This window comes from Tenrec ecaudatus, chromosome 14, assembly GCF_050624435.1.
Source record: "Tenrec ecaudatus isolate mTenEca1 chromosome 14, mTenEca1.hap1, whole genome shotgun sequence".
NCBI classification, from domain to species: domain Eukaryota; kingdom Metazoa; phylum Chordata; class Mammalia; order Afrosoricida; family Tenrecidae; genus Tenrec; species Tenrec ecaudatus.
In genome coordinates this window covers 82,306,228-82,327,674 of record NC_134543.1, presented here as the reverse complement: position 1 = coordinate 82,327,674, position 21,447 = coordinate 82,306,228, and the positions used below count along the sequence as shown (strand labels likewise).

The 21,447-nt window shown below is 52.7% G+C and overlaps 1 protein-coding gene across 1 annotated transcript; it reads right to left on the bottom strand.

Annotated features, from left to right (window-relative positions):
- Positions 1-11,247: 11,247 nt before the first annotated feature.
- On the bottom strand, positions 11,248-21,437 carry DHRS1 (dehydrogenase/reductase 1). Its single transcript, XM_075530806.1, has 9 exons — positions 21,197-21,437; positions 19,688-19,858; positions 15,498-15,641; positions 15,274-15,353; positions 13,253-13,385; positions 12,845-12,991; positions 12,317-12,386; positions 11,922-12,002; positions 11,248-11,773 (listed from the first exon to the last, which is right to left on the bottom strand). Exons 2-9 carry the CDS (start codon positions 19,823-19,825, stop codon positions 11,637-11,639), a joined length of 930 nt encoding a protein of 309 aa, XP_075386921.1. The 5' UTR covers positions 19,826-19,858; positions 21,197-21,437; the 3' UTR covers positions 11,248-11,636.
- Positions 21,438-21,447: the final 10 nt, after the last annotated feature.

Below are 21,447 nucleotides of genomic sequence, written 5' to 3'. Positions count from 1 at the left end.
GTCACAGACCAGAGGTGGCAGTGCCAGAGCTGGGCACGCAGCAGCTCCATCATATATATATATATATATTATACACACATACATATTCCAGTGAGATGCTTTCCTCAAAAGTGAAGATAACTGACATGGCTGGGGGCACTGCTGGATGACGGAAACTGGTTTGATGGGTTAGATCGTGGGGTTGGTTTTGATCAGATAGTCTGTCATAGGGCTAGAAGGATGAGTGTGAATCATGTGTCTCCAAATGATCTTCTGCATGCTAGCAGGATGTGTGGGAAGTGAAGAAACGACCGTGGGTGAAGACCTGGGGTTCTGATTGATCCAGCAGCATCAGTAGGAGTTGGCCATGTGATTCACTTACCAAAAACACTAACATGACATTGAACAGCACCGGGAGACCTTTGGAATGACGGAGAGCTCTCATAGATTCTAGCTTCTGAGAGCCAGACCTAGTTGGGAGCGTGTGGTCGGTTTTAGGAGAGAGCTGGGAAAACCCTAAGGTCCAGGGGGAGAAATCAAGACAGCAAGGAGAGCCTGTTTTCAAAGAAAGGAGCTGAGGAGAGAGAAGACCTGAGGAACAGAACACATAACCTTTAGATTCCTTAAGAGAGGGTGGCCAATCAACTACGTTGATTCTGCACATCTTGAGAGGCAAGACCCAAGACCAGTGAGCGGATGTAGATTAATTAAATAATTGTAGTGAGTTATTTAAGTTATTATAATAATTAAAAAGCTATCCAAAGGTGAAAAGGACTTCAGTGGGTGGTGGTGAGCTTGACATCATGAGAAATAGTCAAGCATTAGGTAGTCAGCCACTTTATGAGAAAGTACTACAGGGCATCAGGGCATTCAAGGTCCGATTCGATTCTTGAACTTCTGAAAGTTTCTAATCCCTGGGATAGACCAGGGTACTGGAATGACTGGAAGAGCAGGAAGGTCATTTCCCCCGGATCTCAAGGCTCCTCGTGCACTTGGTCTGGGCTTTCGGATTTTTTTTTCTCCTTCCTGCTCCAAAGTATCTTGTAAATGGCTGGGGAAATTCCTCTGCGGCTGATGTCACCATGTGCCCATGGCACACTTCCTGACTGGAGTAGAGAAGGGATGGACAAGAGGGTGAAAGGGGAAGGCAGGGCCCCCAAGCCGAGCCTAAGAGAGGAGGATCCCAGAGGGACAGTCCCTAGGATAGTGCTTCCTATTTGATCCAGGATATGGTAGGTGCTGACTCAGGAAAGGCATCCAAGAAATGGTGTTGAAACCTGGGAAACCTTCTGGAAACCAAACAGTCACTGATGAAGATGATGTTCCCTGGGCGGCAGGGCCAGCTCCCACCTTTCCCCTCTCCCTTCCCTCCATCGACTACACAGGTGGGGGCTGTGTCCCTTCCGCGCGCCTGCCCGCAGGGAGCTTACGGTCTGCGGTGGGGCTGTCCAAAAGAACTTTCTAGGGCGTGGTGCGTAAGCAAATGGGGACAACGATGGCTCTGCCCCCACCCCGGGGTGGGCGTGGGCTTCCTTGCGGGGGAGGGGCTGGGGGTGCGGAGGGGCGCCCTGTCTTGGGACTCCGCTGCCTATCCCCTCTCGGCCCTGCGCGCAGCCGGCCCCGCGGGCCTCCGTCGCGGCTCACTACCTCTGTGGGGCGGGGGGGTCCCCACGTCCAGTCACACGTGGAGCAGCCCACGCGGCTCGGGCGCCTGCACGTCCCCCAGGACCACAGAGCTGCACCGCGGTGCGTGCGCCACCGGCGTTACGGCGTCCGGCCGACGGGCCGGTAACTGTAGAGCGCCGCCTACGGGCTGGGCGGACTTCAACGTCCGCCACCGCGCTGTTGCCATTGCCATTGCCATTGCCATTGCCATTGCCAGTGCCATGGACTCCATCTCGGTTCCCGCCTCCTCTCACGCCACTGACTTATATTCGAGTTGGGGAGGCACACCTTTTAGTGATGAGGAAATCCAATGCTGTTTCATGGACGCTAACTCAGAGAAATCCTATAGTACACTGTAGGGCGGCCTCTTAAGGCTCCCAAGGGTGTACAACTTTTATTTTATTTTAAAATAAGTGTATTTTTTAAGCTGTGATTGAGAATCTACACAGCAGAGCAGACACACTTCGCCAGCAGCTAGGCGTACAATTCAAAGACACGGATTGTGTTCTGAAGGGATTCTCGTGGTGCAGTGGGGCACACGTGGGGCCGCGAACCACAAGCTTGGTGGTTCAAATCCACCAGGCACTCCACAGGAGAAGGAAGAGGCTGTCTGCCCCTATCGAGATTTACAACCTCAGAAACCCACAGGGGCAGATCTATTCGGCCTAACGGTCCCTATGGGGCAGAATTGACTCGGTGGCAGTGAGTTTTGGGTGGTGTAGTGAGTTAAGGGTTGGGCTGCTAACCACAAGGTCAGCAGTTCAACCCACCAGCCACTCTGTGGGAGAAAGATGAGGCTTTCTGTTCCCGTAAAGAGTTACAGCCTCAGAATCCCATAGGAGCAGTTCTACCCTGCTCCGTGAGGTACACTTGGCTTCGGCATTGACTGAACGAAGTGAGTTTGGTTATGCTCTGGGAGTTGTGAAACTATGCTCACCTCCTCCTCAGTTTTTTTCTCTTTCATTAGCATCAACTCCCTGTCTGCTCCAAGTTCCCATCTAACCTTTCAAGTTATCGTCAGTTTGATCCTGCATATATTGTACATTTTTTCCCTTTCTTAATCATTTTATTGGGGGTTCTTACAGCTCTTATAACAATCCATGCATCAATTGTATCAAGCATACTTGTACATATGGTGCCATCATTTCCAAAACATTTTCTACTTGAGCCCTTGGTATAAGATCCTCTTTTTTTCCCTCCTACCCTCATGAATCCTTGATGTTATATATTGTTATTATTATTATTACACTGTCCTTTGTCTCCCTTCACCCATATTTCTGTTATTCATCACCTTGGTGGGGGGGGCCTATATACCTAACCTTGCGATGGGTTGCCCCTTTCTCTCCCTCCAACTCCTCAGCCATCCCCCACCCCTCATGGTATCATTACTCCCACTACTGTTCCTGGGGGGTTTTTCTGTCCTGAATTCCATGTGTCCAGAGCTCTAATCTGTACCAATGTGTGTTCTCCAGGCTAGCCAGATTTGTAAGGTAGGCCTGGGTCATGGTAGTGGGGGGGAGGAAGCATTCAGGAACTAGAGGAATGATGTGTGATTTGTTGGTGCTATTCTACAGCTTGGTTGAATCACCCCTTCCTTATAACTCTTCTGTGGGGAGGATGTCCAGTTGTCTACAGATGGGCTTTGGGTCTCCACTCCAACCCCCCTCATTCACATTAATATAGTTTTTTATTTTGGATCTTTTGATACCTGATACCTAATCCCATCAACACCTCATGATCACACAGGCTCTTGTGCTTCCATGTGGGCTTATTTGCTTCCCTGCTGAGTGGCTGCTGTTTAACTTCAAGCCTTGAAGACCCCAGACGCTATAGCTTTTGATAGCCAGGCACCATCAGCTTTCTTCACCACATTTGCTTATGCACCCATGTTGTCTTCAGCAATCATGTCAGGAAGATGAGCATCATAGAGTGCCAGGTTGTCAGAAAAAGTGTTCTTGTGTTAAAGGAGGCCTTGAGTAGAGGACCAAAATCCATCTGTTATTTTATTTATTGTTAATAGTTTTATTAGGGGCTCATGCAACTCATCACAATCCACACACACATCAACTGTGTAAAGCACACCCATACATTCATTGCCCTCATCATTCTCAAAACATTGCTCTCCACCTAAGCCCCTGGCATCAGCTCCCCATTTCCCCCCTCCCTCCCTACTCCCCACTCCCCACTCCCTCATGAATCCTCCACAATCTATAAATCATCATTTTGTAATATCTTTCCCTGTCTGACGTCTCCCCTCATCCACCCCTCTGTTGTCCGTCCCCCAGGGAGGAAGTCACATGTAAATCCTTGTGATCAGTTCCCTTTCCAACCCACCCTCCCTCTGCCCTCCCAGCATCGCCACTCTCACCACTGGTCCTGAAGGGACCATCCACCCTGGATTCCCTGAGTTTCCAGTTCCTATCTGTACCAGACTTGCGAGGTGGAATTGGGATCATGATGGGGGCAGGGGGGGGGGGAGGAAGCATTTATGAACTAGAGGAAAGTTGTATGTTTCATCATTGCTACATCGCACCCTGACTGGCTCATCTCCTCCCTGCGACCCTTCCATAAGGGGCTGTCCAGTGGCCTACAAATGGGCTTTGGGTCTCCCCTCAACACTCCCCCTGCCCCATTCACTATGGTAAGATTTTTTTGTTCTGATGATGCCTGATACCTGATCCCTTTGACACCTCTTGATCACACAGGCTGGTGTGCTTCTTCCATGTGGGCTTTGTTGCTTCTGAGCTAGATGGCCACTTGTTTACCTTCAAGCCTTTAAGACCCCAGATGCTATATGTTTTGATATCCAGGCACCATCCATGTGGTATTTTAATACTTAACCTATAAATAGATGTAAATTGGTCTCTATCCCTTTCATTATAAATTAATATATTTACATATATACATGCATATAGCTATACCTCTACAAATAGCTTTTTTAAAAAAATTTTAACAATTTATTAGGGGCTCATACAATTCTTATCACAGTTCATACATATACATACATCAATTGTATAAAGCACATCTGTACAGTCCCTGCCCTAATCATTCTTTTCTCCTCTTTTCTTTTTTTACATTTTATTAGGGACCCTACAAATAGCTTTTGTCTCCTAGTTCTTTCCTCTATTTCCTTTTACCTTCCTCCTATCCATCGTGCTCACACTCCATTCAACTCTCAGTAATTCCTCTCGGATACATTGCACTTGATTAAATCCCGTTAGGTATTATATGCCCTCCTTACCATCAATTTTAGATCTCTTGTTGTTTCCTTATCTGTGAGTTTGTTGGCTCCTCACTCCTCCTCCCCGCCCCCTCCTCTCCCATGTCCCCAAGAACCACCAACTACTGATCCCAATGTTTTCTCCTCAGGATTGTTTATCCTGCCTATCTTATACATAGACATAGGGCACGATAAAAAGAAAAACAAACAAAAACAAAAAAGAAAAAACCCCAGAAACTAATAGATAGTTCCAGGTCTGTCTGCTGACGCTTATGTACCAAGGTTATAAATCTTGACAGAGCAAACAGCTAGCTGGTGGGCTAGAACCTCTGGCCTTCTGGTTGATAACTGAGTACTTTCACTGCTGTGTCGCCAGTCCTGCTTTAATAAGGCAAGTGCACAAAACCAGATGCTTTCAGAGTCACGAATGCCAAGAAGAAACTGGAGTGGGGCATGGAGGGAGCGTTGATGGGAGGTGTGGTCCTCCGAAGGGGTGAGTGAGTGAAGGTGAGTGGTGAACCACAGAGGGGAGAACAAGACCAGCCGCATTCTGGGGGATCAGATGAGCAGCGGGGACTTCTAGATTCAGGGCAGGAGCGTGGGGCGAAGCTGGAGCGTTGGTCAGGAGGTGGCCACATTCCAGGCCTTGAGGCGCTGGGAGGGAGGGAGGGGATGGGAGTGGTGTGGAGCCCCAGAATCATTGTAAAGAAAGAGCATGTCTGAAACTGCCAACGTAAGCAGCTGGAGCCTCCCTGTCCCTTGTGTGCCCAACATGACTCAGGCTTGTCTGTCTCCTGGTACTTGACATGAGGCAGCAGGGGAGGACAGGGAGGAGTGGGAGTTGAGGAGCAGGGAGCATGAAGAGGGTTGACAAGTTTCCTCAGGGACCCACCCCCACAGAGATGTCATAGCACCCACAACTGGCTGCCCTCTTGGGAAGTCTTCTCCCAGGCTCCAGGCCACCTAGTTGAAGGTGTGTGAGGCTGAGGCCAAGCCTGATGGACAGTAAAGGACAGAACAGCCTAAGAGGGCCAACTCTAGGATACAGACCCTGCTGCAGGCTGGCCTAGCCCACCTGCCTTCTGAGAGGGAGGGTGGCGTCCTCACTTACTCAGCCAGTGTGAGACTGTCACGTCTGTTTCCTTTCTGTTCTGTAGGGTCCAAAAATTCTGGGTGGAGGAAATGGGGGTCCAAGACCCAGCCAGCCCCTGACCTAGAGGACTGGGGTCACCCTTTAGTTCAGAGGAATTAGCAGGACAGGTGTGGCTGTCATGTGACCAACGAACATTCTGATAGACTGAGAAAAGATTGAAGATGTCAAGGGTTTCATTTTCCTTGGAGCACGATCAACATTCATGGAATTAGAATGTCACAATCAATCAAATGACATATTACGCTGGGAAAATCCCCTGCCAAAGACCTTTCACAGTGTTATGAAGAGGTCACTTTGAGGACCCAGGCACGTGTGACCCAAGCCTTGGCGTTTTCAGTAGCCTCCTACGCACATGAAAGCTGGCCACTGAAGAAGCAGAGCGGAGCGGCACTGGTGTGTCTAATCGCGGTGCCGGTGGAGAATATTGTCCAAAACCAACCTGTCCTGGAGGCAGCGCAGCCAGAATGCCCTTCAGATACGAAGATGGCAGGATTCCATCTCAGGTACTTTGGACACGTGATCAGGAGGACCCCATGCTTGGTGAAATGGAGGGGCCGCGGCAAGGAGGCAGACCCTCGGCGAGATGGATGGATAGCGGGGCTGGAAGGAGGGGCTCCGTCCAACAGAAGCAATTGTGAGGAGGGTGCAGGACCCAGCGGGGCTTTGCTGTTGCTCGCTGGGTGGCTGAGTCCGATGTGGCCGGATGGCACCTAACAACAGTGCCATCAAGGGCCAGGGCCGTGCCATTGGAGAGGGTGTCTCCAGAGGGGAGCAAGAGCAGCGACAGGCGAAACGAAGATAGGCTTCGGGTGCTGAGATGGGCCCTGGGGAACGACAGTTTGAGTAGGTACTTGGGGGTGGGGGGTGGCACTCCGAGACTTGGAGCAGTCTAAGCGAAGGGTGGAGGAGCGGTAGTGTGGTCCATTTCGGAAGACAACATGCTGGTTGGGCCTGGAGGCCTGCCACTACTCTGCCCAGCTCCCACCCCGCCTGCCTAAACCGAGTCTCCTCCTGCTTCCCTCCCTTCGGCTGTTAGGCGCCTGAGTGCTTCTGGCGCACAGGGGACCCCAGGGATCAGAGGGAACTGTCCCCAAGGTTTTCTGGACGCCGATCTTTATGGAAGCAGAGCACCTGGCTTTTGTTTGTATGTGTGTGTGGTGGGTACCAAATTACTTTATGGGAAGGAATGAAACAAATGAGCACACGTAGAGGTTTTGGTAATTTATAGAGAAGGTAACCTCAATGTGCACTTGCTGTCTTGGTGACGCTGGAAGTTACTCCTGTGGCCGAGGGGACACCAGGTTTACAGCGAGCGCTCTTTACGGTCTCCCAGGTGTGCTTGTCCAGGGGACACTCAGCTGGGCCAGGTTCCGGGGCACCCAGCCTGCACCAGTGGGTTCCCTAGTCACCCAATTCTTTGATGCATTTCACCTGCTCATTCAGGGACCATGTCTCAGGGAAGTCCCGGGAGTGGGGTCCTTCTATTCGGTGGGCATTGTGGACAGCTTCCTTTATGAAAATTCGGCTATCTCGTTGGTTCTACAGCTTTGCCCGTTTCTCAGCATGCCCCCGTCCTCGTGAAACTGCAGAAAATATGTGGCAGAATCCTTCAAAGCCACCCCGGGCCGGCCCAAGCAGGAGGATGTGGGACGCACGGAGCTTGAGGATGAGTCGGCAGTGGATGGCGGTCTCTGGGTCCTCATTGGGGTTCCGGGGGCACCTGCTCATAATGGTGGCTGTTGAGATGAGGTGGGGTGGGGCTGTGCATTCGGGGTGTCCCTGGGAGATGCTGGGAGGAGGTGGCAGAGGGCCTGCAGCAGCTGGTTGAGGGCATGCGGGTGAGCATCTGGCTACTTCACACTGTTCAGCAGCCCAGGCCCACGAGCTGCCAATCTTTTGATTAGCACCACACTGCTTAACCATTGGCAGCACCAGACTCACCCCTCCCCTCCCCCTCCAAACAAACAAACAAACAAACAAACAAACAAGCATGATGCAAGGGAAAAAGCTTGTATGCCGGAGTTGCAGGGTCAAGTCCAGAATCCTTTGGTGCTAAGCCTTTTAAATCCGCTGGGTTAGTCAACGCTTCGGTGCCAGTTCTCCCCGCTGTCAACAGGGGGCAGCAGTTCCGATCTCAGCCTGCAGGCGGCAGGAGGGACTGGGACCTCTGTGAAGTGTTGGGATCATTGCCTAAGCTGCAGTCCCTCAACCGTATCCCTGGTGATCCACCGGCTTCAAGCTGACAGCCCAAATCAGTACCATGTCATGTTGGCAATTCTTGCACAAGCCCCTCCGAGGATGCTGGCACTACCAGGCACGGACACACCCACCTGCCTGGCAGCATCTGCCCAGTTTTGGATTTGCGTGTTTCTCCCGGAACCACCTCTTCAATGAGGGGAGGAACCAAGCTCTACCTGTTTGGCCACGGCCTGCCCTTGCCTCCTCTCTGCTTCCTGTGCAGGGCCTTCATTTCCAAAGGCCCAAAGGGTGAGTCTTCTCTCCCGGATGCTCCCCCATCAAGTTAGGCTCCCAGGTCCTCTCTGCTTCTGTCACACAAGTCCAGGTGGGCCCCGCTGGCCCCATGATCTTGCGCTGAGATAACCTTGACGTGGGGTCTGGGTCAGGAGTCTCCTAATAACCAGAGCAGAGTGAGCCCAGGCTGGGGGAGAGGGGATCAGGTCGTCTCTCGAACATGTCTTGGAGTTCCCACTGTGGTCCTCCAATGTGTTGTACTGTTCTACCGCCTCACTTTCAGTTATTTTATATCACTCAGGAACTCCTAGGACAGACCTCCGTGACGGGAAAATACACGTGTGAGAACAGAGAGCTTTGAAGTCCAACTGGCACCTCAGAAGGCCTGTCTGTAGGCCCAGTCCCTCCTGACCCAGGGTCTAGCCCACAGCGCACATCTGACCAGAGGGTGGAAGCAAAGGGGGCAGGCGTATGGAGGGCTGGGAAGCCTGACAGGTCATGGGCAAAAGGTGTCCCACGGAGGAGGTGTCCCAGGGATGGGGTGGATGCTTCACACAGCACCTCGGAAAGGGCAAGGGCCTGGGGGGTGTGGGTGAGTGGGAATGGGCTCAGGAGAGAGCAGGGGCCCTGGGTCCAGTCACATCACTTCATGTTAGTTTACCTGTTGGGCTCAGGCTCCTGGGTCAGCTTTGCATTCACCCCGTCACTCCCCTCCCTTCCCCACTCCCCACTCCACCTATTCATGGGTCTAAAGGGGCTTTCAGGAGCTCAGATCCCTTGGCCAACACCTGCCATCCGTCATCCTTCCTGGTTCATGCTGGCTAGAAGGTTCCCTCAGAATGGTGCTTGGATCCTCTTTGGAACAAAAAGACAGTCACCTTGACTCAGCCAGGACAAGTCCCTGAACAGGAACAACAGCCCTACTGGGTTCACGCAATCAGTTCTGCTGAAGTCCTTTCAGGTGCTGTTCACCGAGGCAGGAGGGCAAGGAGCGCCAGGGCCGTCGGAGGCTCCTCTGCCTCTCGCCAGCAGGCGGGCAAGGTCTCTCTCCCACATTTCTGGGAACCAGATCCCACCCCTGCTTGGTCAGGCCCAGCTGGAAGGCAGCGGCCATCCCTGAAGAGACGAGGAATAAGGGGTGGAGCAGCAGTGCAAGACTGGGTCCTGCGCCTGCCCTGGGTTGCAGGCGAGCCTGGGAAACAGTGGGAACAGGTCTGGGAGCAAGGGGTCTTATCCTGGGAATGGAGACCCTGAGACTCTGAACGGCTTGTTCGTGTTTGAGGCTCTCTCCCATGTGTTTCACATCTTGTGGCACGCAAAGCCAGCCCTTGGGAACATGCTGCTGCCGGAGACACGACCCTGCAGAGGGGGGACGCCGGAGTAGAAGCCTGGGTGCACGGACACGCAGGCTGAACAGGTGTGGGAGGATATCATGCAGATCTAATGGAGAACATTTGCATACTCATTTCACCTTTGTTATACTTAAGTCCATGAATGTGGTGGAACATGGCGTGCGTGTGTGTGCGTGCGCGCGCATGCAGGGGAGGCCGAGTTCTGAGGAGTTCTTAGGCATAACCAAACACTTTGGAGGAATGAGTTCTGGGCCTGGGGGCTCCACAGTCAATCGGCATGACATAGCTCACCATGACAATGCTCTACAGCAGAGGCTCTCCACCTTACTTATGCCACGACCCTTTAATACAGTTCCTCGTATTGTGGTGACCCCCAATCATAAAATTACCTCATTGATACCTCATAACTATAATTTTGCTACTGTTATGAAGCAGGCGCCCCCTGTGAAAGGGTCGTCTGACCAGGGGTCGCGACCCACAGGCTGAGGAGTGCTGTTCTATAGCTTATTTCGGTGAGTGGTGCCAGGCGCATTAAAAGCTGGCGAGCAGCCATCGAAGGTGAAACTCTTAGTCTCTCTCTACCTGGAGGAAAGAATGATGAAAATCGAAGACAGATGGAAACCATTAGTCCAATACGCCAGCGGCCCTGCAAACAGCAGCCTCTACACGCAGCATGGACCCTAGATGAACTGGATGGTGCCCGGCTACCACCACCAGCTGCTCTGGAAAGGACAGGACTAGACGCTCCTGGACAGAGTGGTTGGAAAATGTGGAACAAAACTCAGAGCCATAGAAGAGACCAGGCTTGCTGGTCGACAGTCTGGTGGAACCCCAAGACTGTGGCCCTTGGCCACCTTTCAGGTCTAGAATGAAACTCATCCTTGTGCTGGAAAAATCCACCACTGAAGATCCAAAGGCAGCATCTCCCACGGACAACGCACAGAGGGTTGGGGAGGAGGGACATTAACGGGAGGCCCAGGGAAGAAGCGGGATTGAGGGACTGCAATGGAGCAGCGGAAATAGAATGTGTATGAACTGTTGAGGGTCAGGCTGATGGTCTGCCTGTAACCCTCCACCACACACACGGCTAACAGTTCAAAAACAATCTCAACACAAAGGCCGGCCTTACGGGTCGGACAGACTACGGCCCCTCGTCACCCTCCAGGCCTGGAAAGGAACTCACCATATGGTTCAGTTTTCAGGCAGGTCACTGAGGGGACGATGACACCAGTGACTGGCATCAGAGTGGTCAGGCCTTTGAAATCACACGGGTGGCACTGACCGAAGGACAACGTTCAGCGGGGTCGGGAAAGGAGCAGGAGTGGTGACAGTGACAGGCGACAGGGTAGAAGGGGGAGATGACGGCACTTTGTGGGGATTACAATCAAGACAACAGAACAAAAGGGTTGTGGATTGGAAACCAGATCTATTCTGCAAGCCTTGAACCGACTTCACTGTAGAGTTAAAAATAAGAATCATCAGTAAGCTATTGAGCTTAGCTACAAAACAGAACCAAAAACCAAGCTGGAGGGGAAACGAGACTTTGCGTAGCCCCGGGTGTATGTCACTAGAGGCGCTTCAGAAAGCAAAAGGCTGGGACAAGGGCAGCCAAGCCCCCAAAAAGGACCCGCCGGTCCCCAAGGCTCATTAAGGGCACACAGCACAGGTCTTCCCACAGTCGTATCCAGGGTCCACAGAGGTGAAAGCAGCTGCCCGGTTGCCCTGAGAGGCCAAGGCCTCCCTGGCCTGGCTGAGAGGAGCTGTGGGGAGGCGACGTCCCCCCAGGCCAGGAGCATTAGAATTTGCTCGTGTAGAGGGTCATAATCCACTTGGGCATTCGGAGGAAGCTGGGCAGGTAGGAGGCCAGCCAGCGTAGGCTGGGGATGTGGGTGAGAACCGTTTTCACCGACAAATAGTCCTGGACGGGGCGGCCTGGGGACAGCAGGAAGGGGAGGGTTAGATACTTGCCCCCCACTCTTCACCAAAATCAGGCTGAAGAGACCAAGTGGGATACAGGGAAGGAGAGGGCAGGGGAGACGGAGTAAGCAGGGAACAGAACTGCGGGGTCTGGGATGCTTACCATCCACATCCTGGAGGTGGTAGCGGCGAGCAAGGTCACAGGATGGCAGCACCTTCCCACTCAGGCTCAGGATGTCAGGGTCTGCCGGCACACGGAGGAGCAGGGTTTGGGCTCAGTGGGTCTGTGCACCCCTGGGCCAGGATGACGAACCCAGGAGCACTGTCTCTCTCTCTACTCCAGAGCAGCTGCTGCCTACCCCCTCTAGGGGCCAGTTCCTAAGGTTTGTAGCCGGCACACTTGGAATTCTGGCCTCTTAGACCTCCGGGGACCAGAAAGAAGAAGGTTCTGTTCCTCAGTCTCCCCGCTCCCACCCTGACCCGGGGCCTTCGCACCGGCTGCCACCGCCCTGCAGACCCTCCAGCCCGTCTGTGGCCACTTGCCCCCAAACTCTTCACCTGTTGCCAACGCCACAATGCATTTGCCACTCATTTCTGTGGTCTCCGCAGTTGAGAAAAGAGGTCTGAGCTGAAACACAGGGCAGAGCGGTGAAGGGTTAATACCCACACCCCAGTGCATTGCCCCACTCTCTTCCCGCTTTCAGCTTCTCTGCCCGGCGCTCCGTGCTCTAGGGCAGGGCCACACCCCGGCACCAGGGCACGCTGTCTCTCCTGAGTGGCAGGACCTGGTCTTCCTGGGGGTCAAGAGCATGGGTGTGCGAGCGCCTAGCGTGTTCACCTCCCTAGTAATAAGCCTTTCCACTCGGGGCACGTGACTGTGAGTGTCAGTTTCTGAGCGGTAACATGGAGAGAAGAGCTCCCGAGTAGGATGAGAGGGACCAGCACGGGGCGGGGCGCGGCCCTTGATGAGCAGGAGTGGGGAGCCTGCTCTTAGTTGCAGCTGTCTTGCCACTGTGGATGGAGAGGCAGCTTCCTCTGCGTGCTCCGCATCTCTCCCGCCCTCCCCCTCCCCCTCCCTCTGCCAACCTGCTGTATCAGGGGGTTCTCGGCCAAGTCCTCCTGGCTCGCATACTCCTTCAGCAGTTCTGTCTGCACTAGTCCTGGCCACAGGGACACGTAGCTGACCCCGTGGCGCCGCAGTTCCTGGGCGCAGTCAGTAGCCAGCCTGTCACACTGTGGGGGGACGGAGGTAGGGTGAGCACCAGGGCCTAGCCATGCCATCTTCCTGCTTCGCCTGGGGTTACCCCAGCCTCCTGCCCTGCCTTTCCTGGGCGATGGCAGCCTCCCTTCCCCACGGTGGTGCTAGTCTGGCCAGTGCAGGAGCCCACCCAGGTGCTCGTTGCCCACGGCGGGGCAAAGGGAGGGCAAGCCAGCCCTAGCACTCTGACCACCAGGGACTCCATCTCGCTGCCCCCACCTGCTCTAGTTCCTTACCGCGGCTTTGCCGACGCCATAGGGGACATTGAAGAAGTACTGCAGCCCCCCGATGGAGGAGATGACCACGATGAGTCCCCGCCCAGCTGGGACCATCATCCGTGCCCCATACACCGAGCACAAGTAGTGGCCTCTGCAAGAGGGGGGAGGGTAGTGGACACTGCAGTGCTGGGCGGGCGGCTGCAGCCCCTAGGCAGTGTCCACTGCCCTCTAGTGGCTGTCGTCGGCACAGGGACAGCTGTAGACCTGGGTGGCCAGGGGCTGGAGGCCCTCACAACCAACCAGTCACCGACAGGTGAGAAAGGACAGTCTTTAGAACATGCAGTGGAGTAAAACACAGGAGCAACTAGAAACACGAGACCTCAGGAGGAGGAGGAGACTTAAAAAGTGTATAGGATGTACGTGCAAAACATTATAAAATCCTGACCAACATAACCTAAGGGTAGACATAATTCGTTTGATGATTAGAAGGACCAACATGTAAAACATCCGTTCTAATTAAGCCAATCCTCACATTCAACTCTGCCGACTGACATCTTGATGTTTGGAGGAACTGACGGAAGAACTCAAAGCTCCAGGAGAGGAATAAGCGGAGGAGGCGGAGTGTCTGGAGGGGTGGTGGTGGTGGCGGTGGGTGTGTCACGAGAGCTAAAGCAAGCATTAGCTCACCAATCAAACTCACTATCACTTAGTGACCCGACAGAACAGGCTAGAACTGGCCCTGTGTGTCTCCGAGACGGTAGCTCTTCAGGGGAGTAGAAAGTCCTGTCTTTCTCCTGCGGAGCGGCTGGTGTTGTCAAACTGCCGACCTTGCAGTTGGCAGCCCAGTGCGGAACCTCTACATAACCTCCTTCGCAGTGCTGGTGCGGCAACACACAAATCTGTGCAACCAGAGTCACGCCATGCAAGTGTATGTGAGAATTCAGGGAGCAATTCAGACCAACGGGAAAACGGGATCCGTCAATACACAGATTCAGAAGGACTGCCAGGCAATGGGGGTGGGGGGGAACCTCGGCTCTCAGTGTATCATTCAAAATGAATTCCAGCAGGATTGAGGAAGTGAGTACAAGAAATGAGAGCACTAAAGTACTGAAAGCGCCACAGGAAAACCTGGGTGACGGCTTTTCTCAGCATAACACCGAGATAGAAACTGTTACAGAAAAGATGGGTAGGTTTGATTTTTTTAAGTAGACCATAAATACAAGCAAATACACAGCTTCAAAGAGTTTCTAGCAAAGTCCACGATCTTGCAATCTCATTTTCCATGAGCATTTTGGCACACAGACACATGCACATGCATTTACGTCCAAGTGTGTAGAAAGTGTGGGGCCAGCACGCATGCAAGGAATCAGTCAACTAGGGGAGTGATTTACAAAACATGCCCAGGGCCTCTGGCTCTGCAGAGATCTCTTCTAACTTAGTGGGAGAAGAGACAGGCAGTGTAACAGTCCAAGTGTCGGTCCCCAAACAACCAGTGGGGAAACAAAGGCACACGACTCCACTAACAAAGAACGTTCTTGAAAGCAACTCGGAGACACTCTTGGCGCATTGCGGGCTCCAGATAATGCTGGGCACCCTTGAGGGGCAGGAAAAGCTAATGCAGCCTTGCAAGTGAGGATGCCTGGGGGGGGAGGGGGGGGCTAGTCCTCTTTCTTATTCACCTTCTCTGGATCTCAACCAAAACCACGGCTTCCTCTAACCCCTGTTGGAAACGCCACGCCTGGGTGGTGCGGCTCACGAGGGAGGAGCAGGGCTTGGAGCAGCAGGGGAGAAGCCAGGGCTCCTTCTGATGACAAGGACCCATCGCACTAGGGCAAAGTCGATACCCCCAGGCCCGGACGCCCCTGCAAGGAACTTCTCCAGAGGTAAGAGGGGCAAACGAGATAGAAGGAGACTAGCAGTGGGCCGGGGAGGCTAAAAGGCGAAGGGGAGGAGGGCCTACTGAGAAAGGGCCCATCCCTCAGGCTGGCTCCATGAGCAAGGGGAGCCCCACTCTTGTCGGGGGCCTAGGGGACACCCACCTGAGCCCGACATCGTTGATATCATCCCATATGGAAGCGGGGCTTTCCCAGAATGCAAGATCCTTGTTGTGGAAGATGGCCTAGAAGGCATAGGAAGAAGGCGCTGATTTGAAGGCGGGGGGCAATGAGGGGTCGGGCACTGGATGGGAGGGGTGGGAAGGAGCATTCTGGAGTCAGGGGGGGAGGGCAGGAGCATGGGGCCAGGGTCGGAGTTCAGAGGGCACCTGGACCCCGGCATAGGCGTTGTTGACCAGCACATCCAGCCGCCCATGTTGTTCCTGGTCCACCTGCTCAAACAGGCGGCGGACTTCACTCTCCTGGCTGGAATCACACACCACTGGCACACAGCGGCCCCCTCGAGACTGCGCCTGCAGAGGGACAAAGTTCACCGTCACACACGAGTCTGTGGCATCCAGCAACTCCCCAAGTGAAAGAGGCTTTGGGAACAATGAAAGCCTGGGCCTCGTAGGGAGCCACTGAGGCCATGCTGCCCTGCGGTGTGTGTTGTAGGAGCTGCAGGATTGACAGAGGCCCACTCACGGGGCCCAGCGGCAGGTGGGCTGAACACGAAGACACAGTTCCTCAGGCCTATTAGATGCAAGGCAGGGCACCTGGAGGGCAGTAAGGTCTGGGGTGTTCTCTAGAGAAACCGTAGCTACCTTTTCCTCCTTCCTGGTCGGTCCAGCTCCCATCCTTTGTCACTCACCAGTCTGCTTACCCTGACTCCTTCGGCTCCAGGATCAGTCTTCCTACCAGAGCATGCGTGCACCACACACAAGCCAGTGGCTTGAATATGTGACAGAGCTGCGCGGTCGTCACCACAAACCATTTGAGAACATTTCCTTCATTTTTGTATTGTTATTCGCTCCCCGTGTCCCCGCCAACCTCCTCTGCCAAGAACCCTAAGAAACTTGAATCCAGTTACTTCTCTCGATAGATTTACCTGGCCTGGATTTCATATGAAGAAAATAATCATAATAAAACAAACAAATCTGACAACAACAAAATAAAACTAAAGAGAAACCTCAATCCAAAAGAAAGCAGAAAATATTAAAAACTTGAACACAACAAAAATGAGCCCAAAAGGGAAAGAATTTTTAAAATGAATTATATCTGCATTCAGTCACTTTCTAATACACTTTGTCTGAGGACAAGGCTACGCCCGTCCCTGGTCAGTGGTCCGAGGGAATTCAATGGAGGCTTAATCCAAGTGGGACTTTGCAAATGGATTTGGGCTTTCACTGTCACCTAAAACCAAGCAAGCCCAAACCCAAAGCAAACCAAAGTAACCCCCAACTCACTGCCATTGAGTTGATGCTGACTCGGAGTGACATAATAGGACCAGGTAAGCCGGCCCCTGTGATTTTCTGAGACCATAACTGTTTATGTGAGCAGAAAGCCCTGTCTCTCTCCTGCAGAGTGGCTGGTGGTTTCTAACTGCTGACCCTACAAATTTCAGCCCCAAGTGTAGCCACTATGAAACTGGGTACTCAGAATTTATGCTCTAATACAATTCCCCTGACCTTGGATTTTTTTTTGGGGGGGGATTTAGTTATAATCCTTGGATCTTACAGGTTGGTGTGTTTCTTCTGTGCAGGTTTAGCTGATACCTCTCTTAAATGGGTGGTTGCTTTTAAGACCCCAGACAGTCTTTCTGAATGCTGGGCACACCCGCTGCTACAGCCCCCATTTATCTTCAGCGATCTCTTTGTGAGGGCCCGTATGGAGCAGGGCCACCTCATAAAGCCTGATTGTGCTTAGTTATTGCTTACTGTGTGTCCCCTTCTCCTTCTTGAACACTGATAAATATATCATGGCCCTTGGGCATCGGCGATTTCTACATCTCATTCAGCCTTATGATCCCTCCCCAAAGTCCGAGGAAGAAGGATGACGCGTTCAAGAACAATAGAGCTATTTATTGTCCTGAGCCCCGCTCTGGAGATCCCCTCTGACCTCCTCGTGGGAACTGCCAAGGCGCCTCATGACTGCTCAGCTGACTTCCAGCTTTTCTTTCTCAGATTAATCCTACACGTTGCAGCCGGCGTGCACTCTCTGAAGCACAGTCCATGCGTGAGAAGCACTGAAGCAAAAGTCATGGTTCTGAGCTGCACAAAGATGTGCTTGTTAAACATACAGAGAAGGCGCCTTGGCCAGCAGGAGGTCGGACATAGAACCGGTCGCAACGCACAGAAGTTAAAGCCTGCAATTAACCTGGCAGCTACGATAAGTCCTTGTTAAATCTCGCTTCCCATCCTGACTCCACAACTGGTTTTCCCTCTCTAGGATTTTCTGCTGTTTCTTTCTGTTAGCCGTTTGCAAATTTGGAACCGAGGTTGACACTCGATTTGTTGGGGTGGCAGACAGTTAGCCCCCGGCAGAAAACGTCCATACGTGACAACCTCTCAGAACGTAATGAATTAGCCAGACTGATGTTCAGAAAATGTTGACATTTATAGTCTCACAGACTCGCGAAAGCTCCCCTATCATTTGTTTACAAAAACAAACAAAAATAAATCCACTACTGTGGGGTTACTTTTAACTTCTAGTTGCCCGGTAGAGGGGCTCTGAGACTGTACATCTCTCTGGGGGCAGACAGACTCATCTTTCTCCTGCCGAGTGGCCAGTGGGCTCGATCATCCCATGCCTGACTCATAGCGCCCCCAGGACTTTTAAAACACATTCTGTTCTCGCTGAAGTCTGGAGTACTGCAAAATCTTGCACAAATGTGTGTAAATCTTGATCAGTTTTGCTAAAATGGTTTTAGTCCCTTAATAACACGTTTGTTTTATGTCCTAGCAGAGTGACGGTCTAGTGTTTTCACTGAGACCAACCCCACTGCTTAAAGCACAAACTCAGGGCTCCCCGTCATGGTTTCCCCAGATCCACTCTTTGCCTTCCAGCCTCTCGTCCAGCTCGGCTCGCTGGAGTGGGCTGCCTGGTGCCGTCCCACTCGGGCATTAGTCCTTGCAGCAGCCTACGGAATCTTCTATTGCGGTCTCTCTGCTTGTGTAGCGCCCTCTGACGGACGGTTCCCCCTAGCTTTTCTTACCTGGCGCAAAAAACTTAAAAACAAAATAAAAAAGCTCAAAACAAACACAGTCAAACTCACTGCCATTGAGTTCATCCTGATTCCTGGAGGCCCTATAGGGCAGGGTAGACCTGTCCCTGTGAGTTCCCAAGACTGTCATTCTTTTGCCTGAAGAGTGGCTGGTGGTTTCAAACTGCCAGCCTCGAGTATCACAGCCCAACACATAACCACCACACCACCAGGGCTCCTTTTACGACTCAGTTTCACACTAGGTTCATGGGCATTTCCTACATACCTGTCTCTACAGACACGTGTCAAAATGATGCCCGAAGGGGACCGCATATTTTCTTTAGACAACTTATTGTATTTTAAAAACAACGCACTTATACACTACTAACTTATAAATGAAACTGTGAAACTATATGGCTTTATAAAATTTATGACATTTCACAGTCACAGCATTTAAGACACTGGGTTAGCTGTACTCATAAAGCTCGCCTGGGTTGGTCAGTCTGACACTCTCCGCCACATGGCTCGTGTTTACATTTGACGTGTGCTTTCTAAGAGCTTCCGGCGACGTTTATCTTCATTGCTGAAGTAATGCCTTCATGAATGAAACTGATCTACTGAGACTGAGACTTGACATCCGTTCATGTCCAATTGACGCATATCCACAGACATGGGTATGCCACACAGGATTTCGAGATTAGAAGGGGTAGAAGAAAATGATGCTCTAGATATATTTGTCGCGTACAAAAGTCAGCTTGAATGAATGGTAGGAGGTAAGTGGAAATGGTTTCTGTGATTTTCATGGAAGAAACCGAAATGCATGAAAATGACTTGTCCCGGCTCAAAACCACCTTCTCCAGGGCATGCTCCCCCTCTGCACACCCCACAGTCCACACACACTTGCCCTCACCATCATCCCAATATGGAAACAATCCCTCCTGCATCTGCCTTCTTTTTGAATTTTACTGTTTAAAAGTAGATCTGTATTTTGGTAATCTTTGTAATCTCAGGGCTCCCCCCAGCACCCAAATATTTGTCACACAGAAATGGAGTTGGGAAGTCTGACTTGGCAAAGGAAAATGTCTGGTTCCACAAAGTTTTGCCCAGCATGGTACAAAGCACACATCCACAGTCCTTTAGAGGAAATCCCAAAATTCCTGAAGGGCTCAAACTACACGTTTTTTCTTTCTTTCTTATGAAACTCACTTGGGGGCAAAACCTGACCTGATCTGGTTACTTGAGGCGCTTACCTAGCTCACTTTGAGTGAGTATCCTGTTTGGCTCAACCCTCTGGGATTAGGGGAGGGCTAGAGAGGAATGGTGAATCCGAAAGGCCCACTCAGGTCCTTTCTGCCCCTGGGTCCCAGAAGTGCTCACCTCCTGAGCTGTGGCCTGGAGTGTGTCCAGATGGCGGCCCGTGATGTACACCGTGGCTCCAGCTTGGCAGAGCTGCAGTGCGATGCCTCGGCCAATACCCCTAGAGGCGCCAGTTACCACACACACCTGACCCTTCATGAGAGCTGCTGGGACTCAAGCAAAGGAGGAAAACTGTGGAAACAAAAATTTTCTCTGAAGATTAGTGTGGGGAGGGGGTGGCAGGTGGGGTAAGATAGGGAGCAAATTTGATTGGGGTCCTATGAGAGGAGGGGAGAGAGATCAGAGGGGCCCACTGAATGGGAGTCCCAGGGCAGGGCTTGGCATCTCTTTGGGGAGGCCCAGGGAGTGAAGGAAAGAAGCCCTGGTGGTGGAAGGGTTAAGCGTAGGGTTACTGACTATCAGGTGGACAGTTAGAGACCACCAGCCACTCTGCAGGCTAAAGATGAAGCCTTCTACTCCCGTAAAGTTACAGTATCTCATTCCTCTGATGTCCTGAATGCTTCCTCCCCGCAATACCTTGACCCAGTTCTACCTTACAAATCCAGCCAGACCGGAGTACCCACATGGGTACAGAGAAGAGCTCTCGACCCAGGGAATTCAGCATAGATAAAGCCCTCAGGAACAGTAGTGGGAGTAGTGATATCATGAGAGTAGGAGGATGGTAGAGACTGTGGGGGTGGAGGAGAAAGGGGGAACCCATCACAAGGTTGGATATATAGCTCCTCCCCAAAGGGCAGAAATGTGGGTGAAGGGAGACAATGGACAGTGTAAGACATGAAATAACAACAATATATCATTGATCAAGGATTCACGAGGGTGGCAGGCTGGCAGAGGGAAGGGAAAAAAGAGGAGCTGATACCAAGGGCTCAAGTAGAAAGAAAATGTTTGGGAAATGTTGATGTCAACATATGTACAAGTGTGCTTAAAACAATTAAAGGGCGGACTGTCACACGATTTGTAAGAGACCCCCCCAATAAAATGATTTTTTTTTAAAGTTAGTCTTGGAAACTTGCAGGGGCAGTTCCCCCCTCCCCTACAGGGTCACCATGAGCCAGAATTGACTCATTGGCCATGAGTTTTGAGTTTTGCTTTTTTGAGGGCGTTAAAGCTAGGGGCCCCAATGGTTACACGTTGGGCTGTGATCCACAAGGCCAGCAGTTCGAAACCACCAACCACCCTTGAAAACTCCCAGGGGCGGCTCTGCACGGCCCTGTAGGGTCGCTATGAGTCGACAAGACTCTCTGGGAGAGTGGGGAGTGGGGCGTGGAGTCAGGTGGGCTGGAGTCCTCTGGGGACCCTCTGAATGGGGCTGACTTCGGGGGCGGGGGGGCGGGTCCTGGGGCGGCAGCCCCTCACGGAGCACCCAGGAAGTGTCCCGGACTAGCTGGCGCCTCTGGTCTGGGTCAGTCCCACCGAGCCCGGGGGACCGCTTCCTGGTCCAGGATGAACTCGAGGCCTGGGGTCCCTCCGCCCAGTCGGGGCCCGCGCCCCGCGCCCCGCGCTCCTCACCTGCACCTGAGCAGCCGGCCGGCGGCGTCTGGCTCAGCCCCTCTGCCGCTCGAGAACGCCAATCGCGGTCGAAGGTGAGGGAGGCAGGGTCAAAGGTGGGGTCGAAGGAGGATAGCTATCCCGAGGGTTGTGGAGACGTGGAGGCGGGGCTCCGGGAGAGCGGTGGCTTCGGGACAGAGTCCGCTGCGGGTTAGGGTCGGAGTTGGTTCCGCTCCCAGGCCCGGGGGGCGGCCCAGGGGGCGGGACAAGCG

What these genes read in the sequence shown, in the direction of transcription:
- DHRS1 (XM_075530806.1), bottom strand. Translation starts at nt 19,825, where the DNA reads ATGAAGGGTCAGGTGTGTGTGGTAACTGGCGCCTCTAGGGGTATTGGC. An exon ending in ACGCCTATGCCGGGGTCCAG is followed by an intron (nt 15,354 to 15,497) that starts GTGCCCTCTGAA and finishes TATGCCTTCTAG; the next exon opens with GCCATCTTCCACAACAAGGA. An exon ending in CCACCTCCAGGATGTGGATG is followed by an intron (nt 11,774 to 11,921) that starts GTAAGCATCCCA and finishes TGCTGTCCCCAG; the next exon opens with GCCGCCCCGTCCAGGACTAT.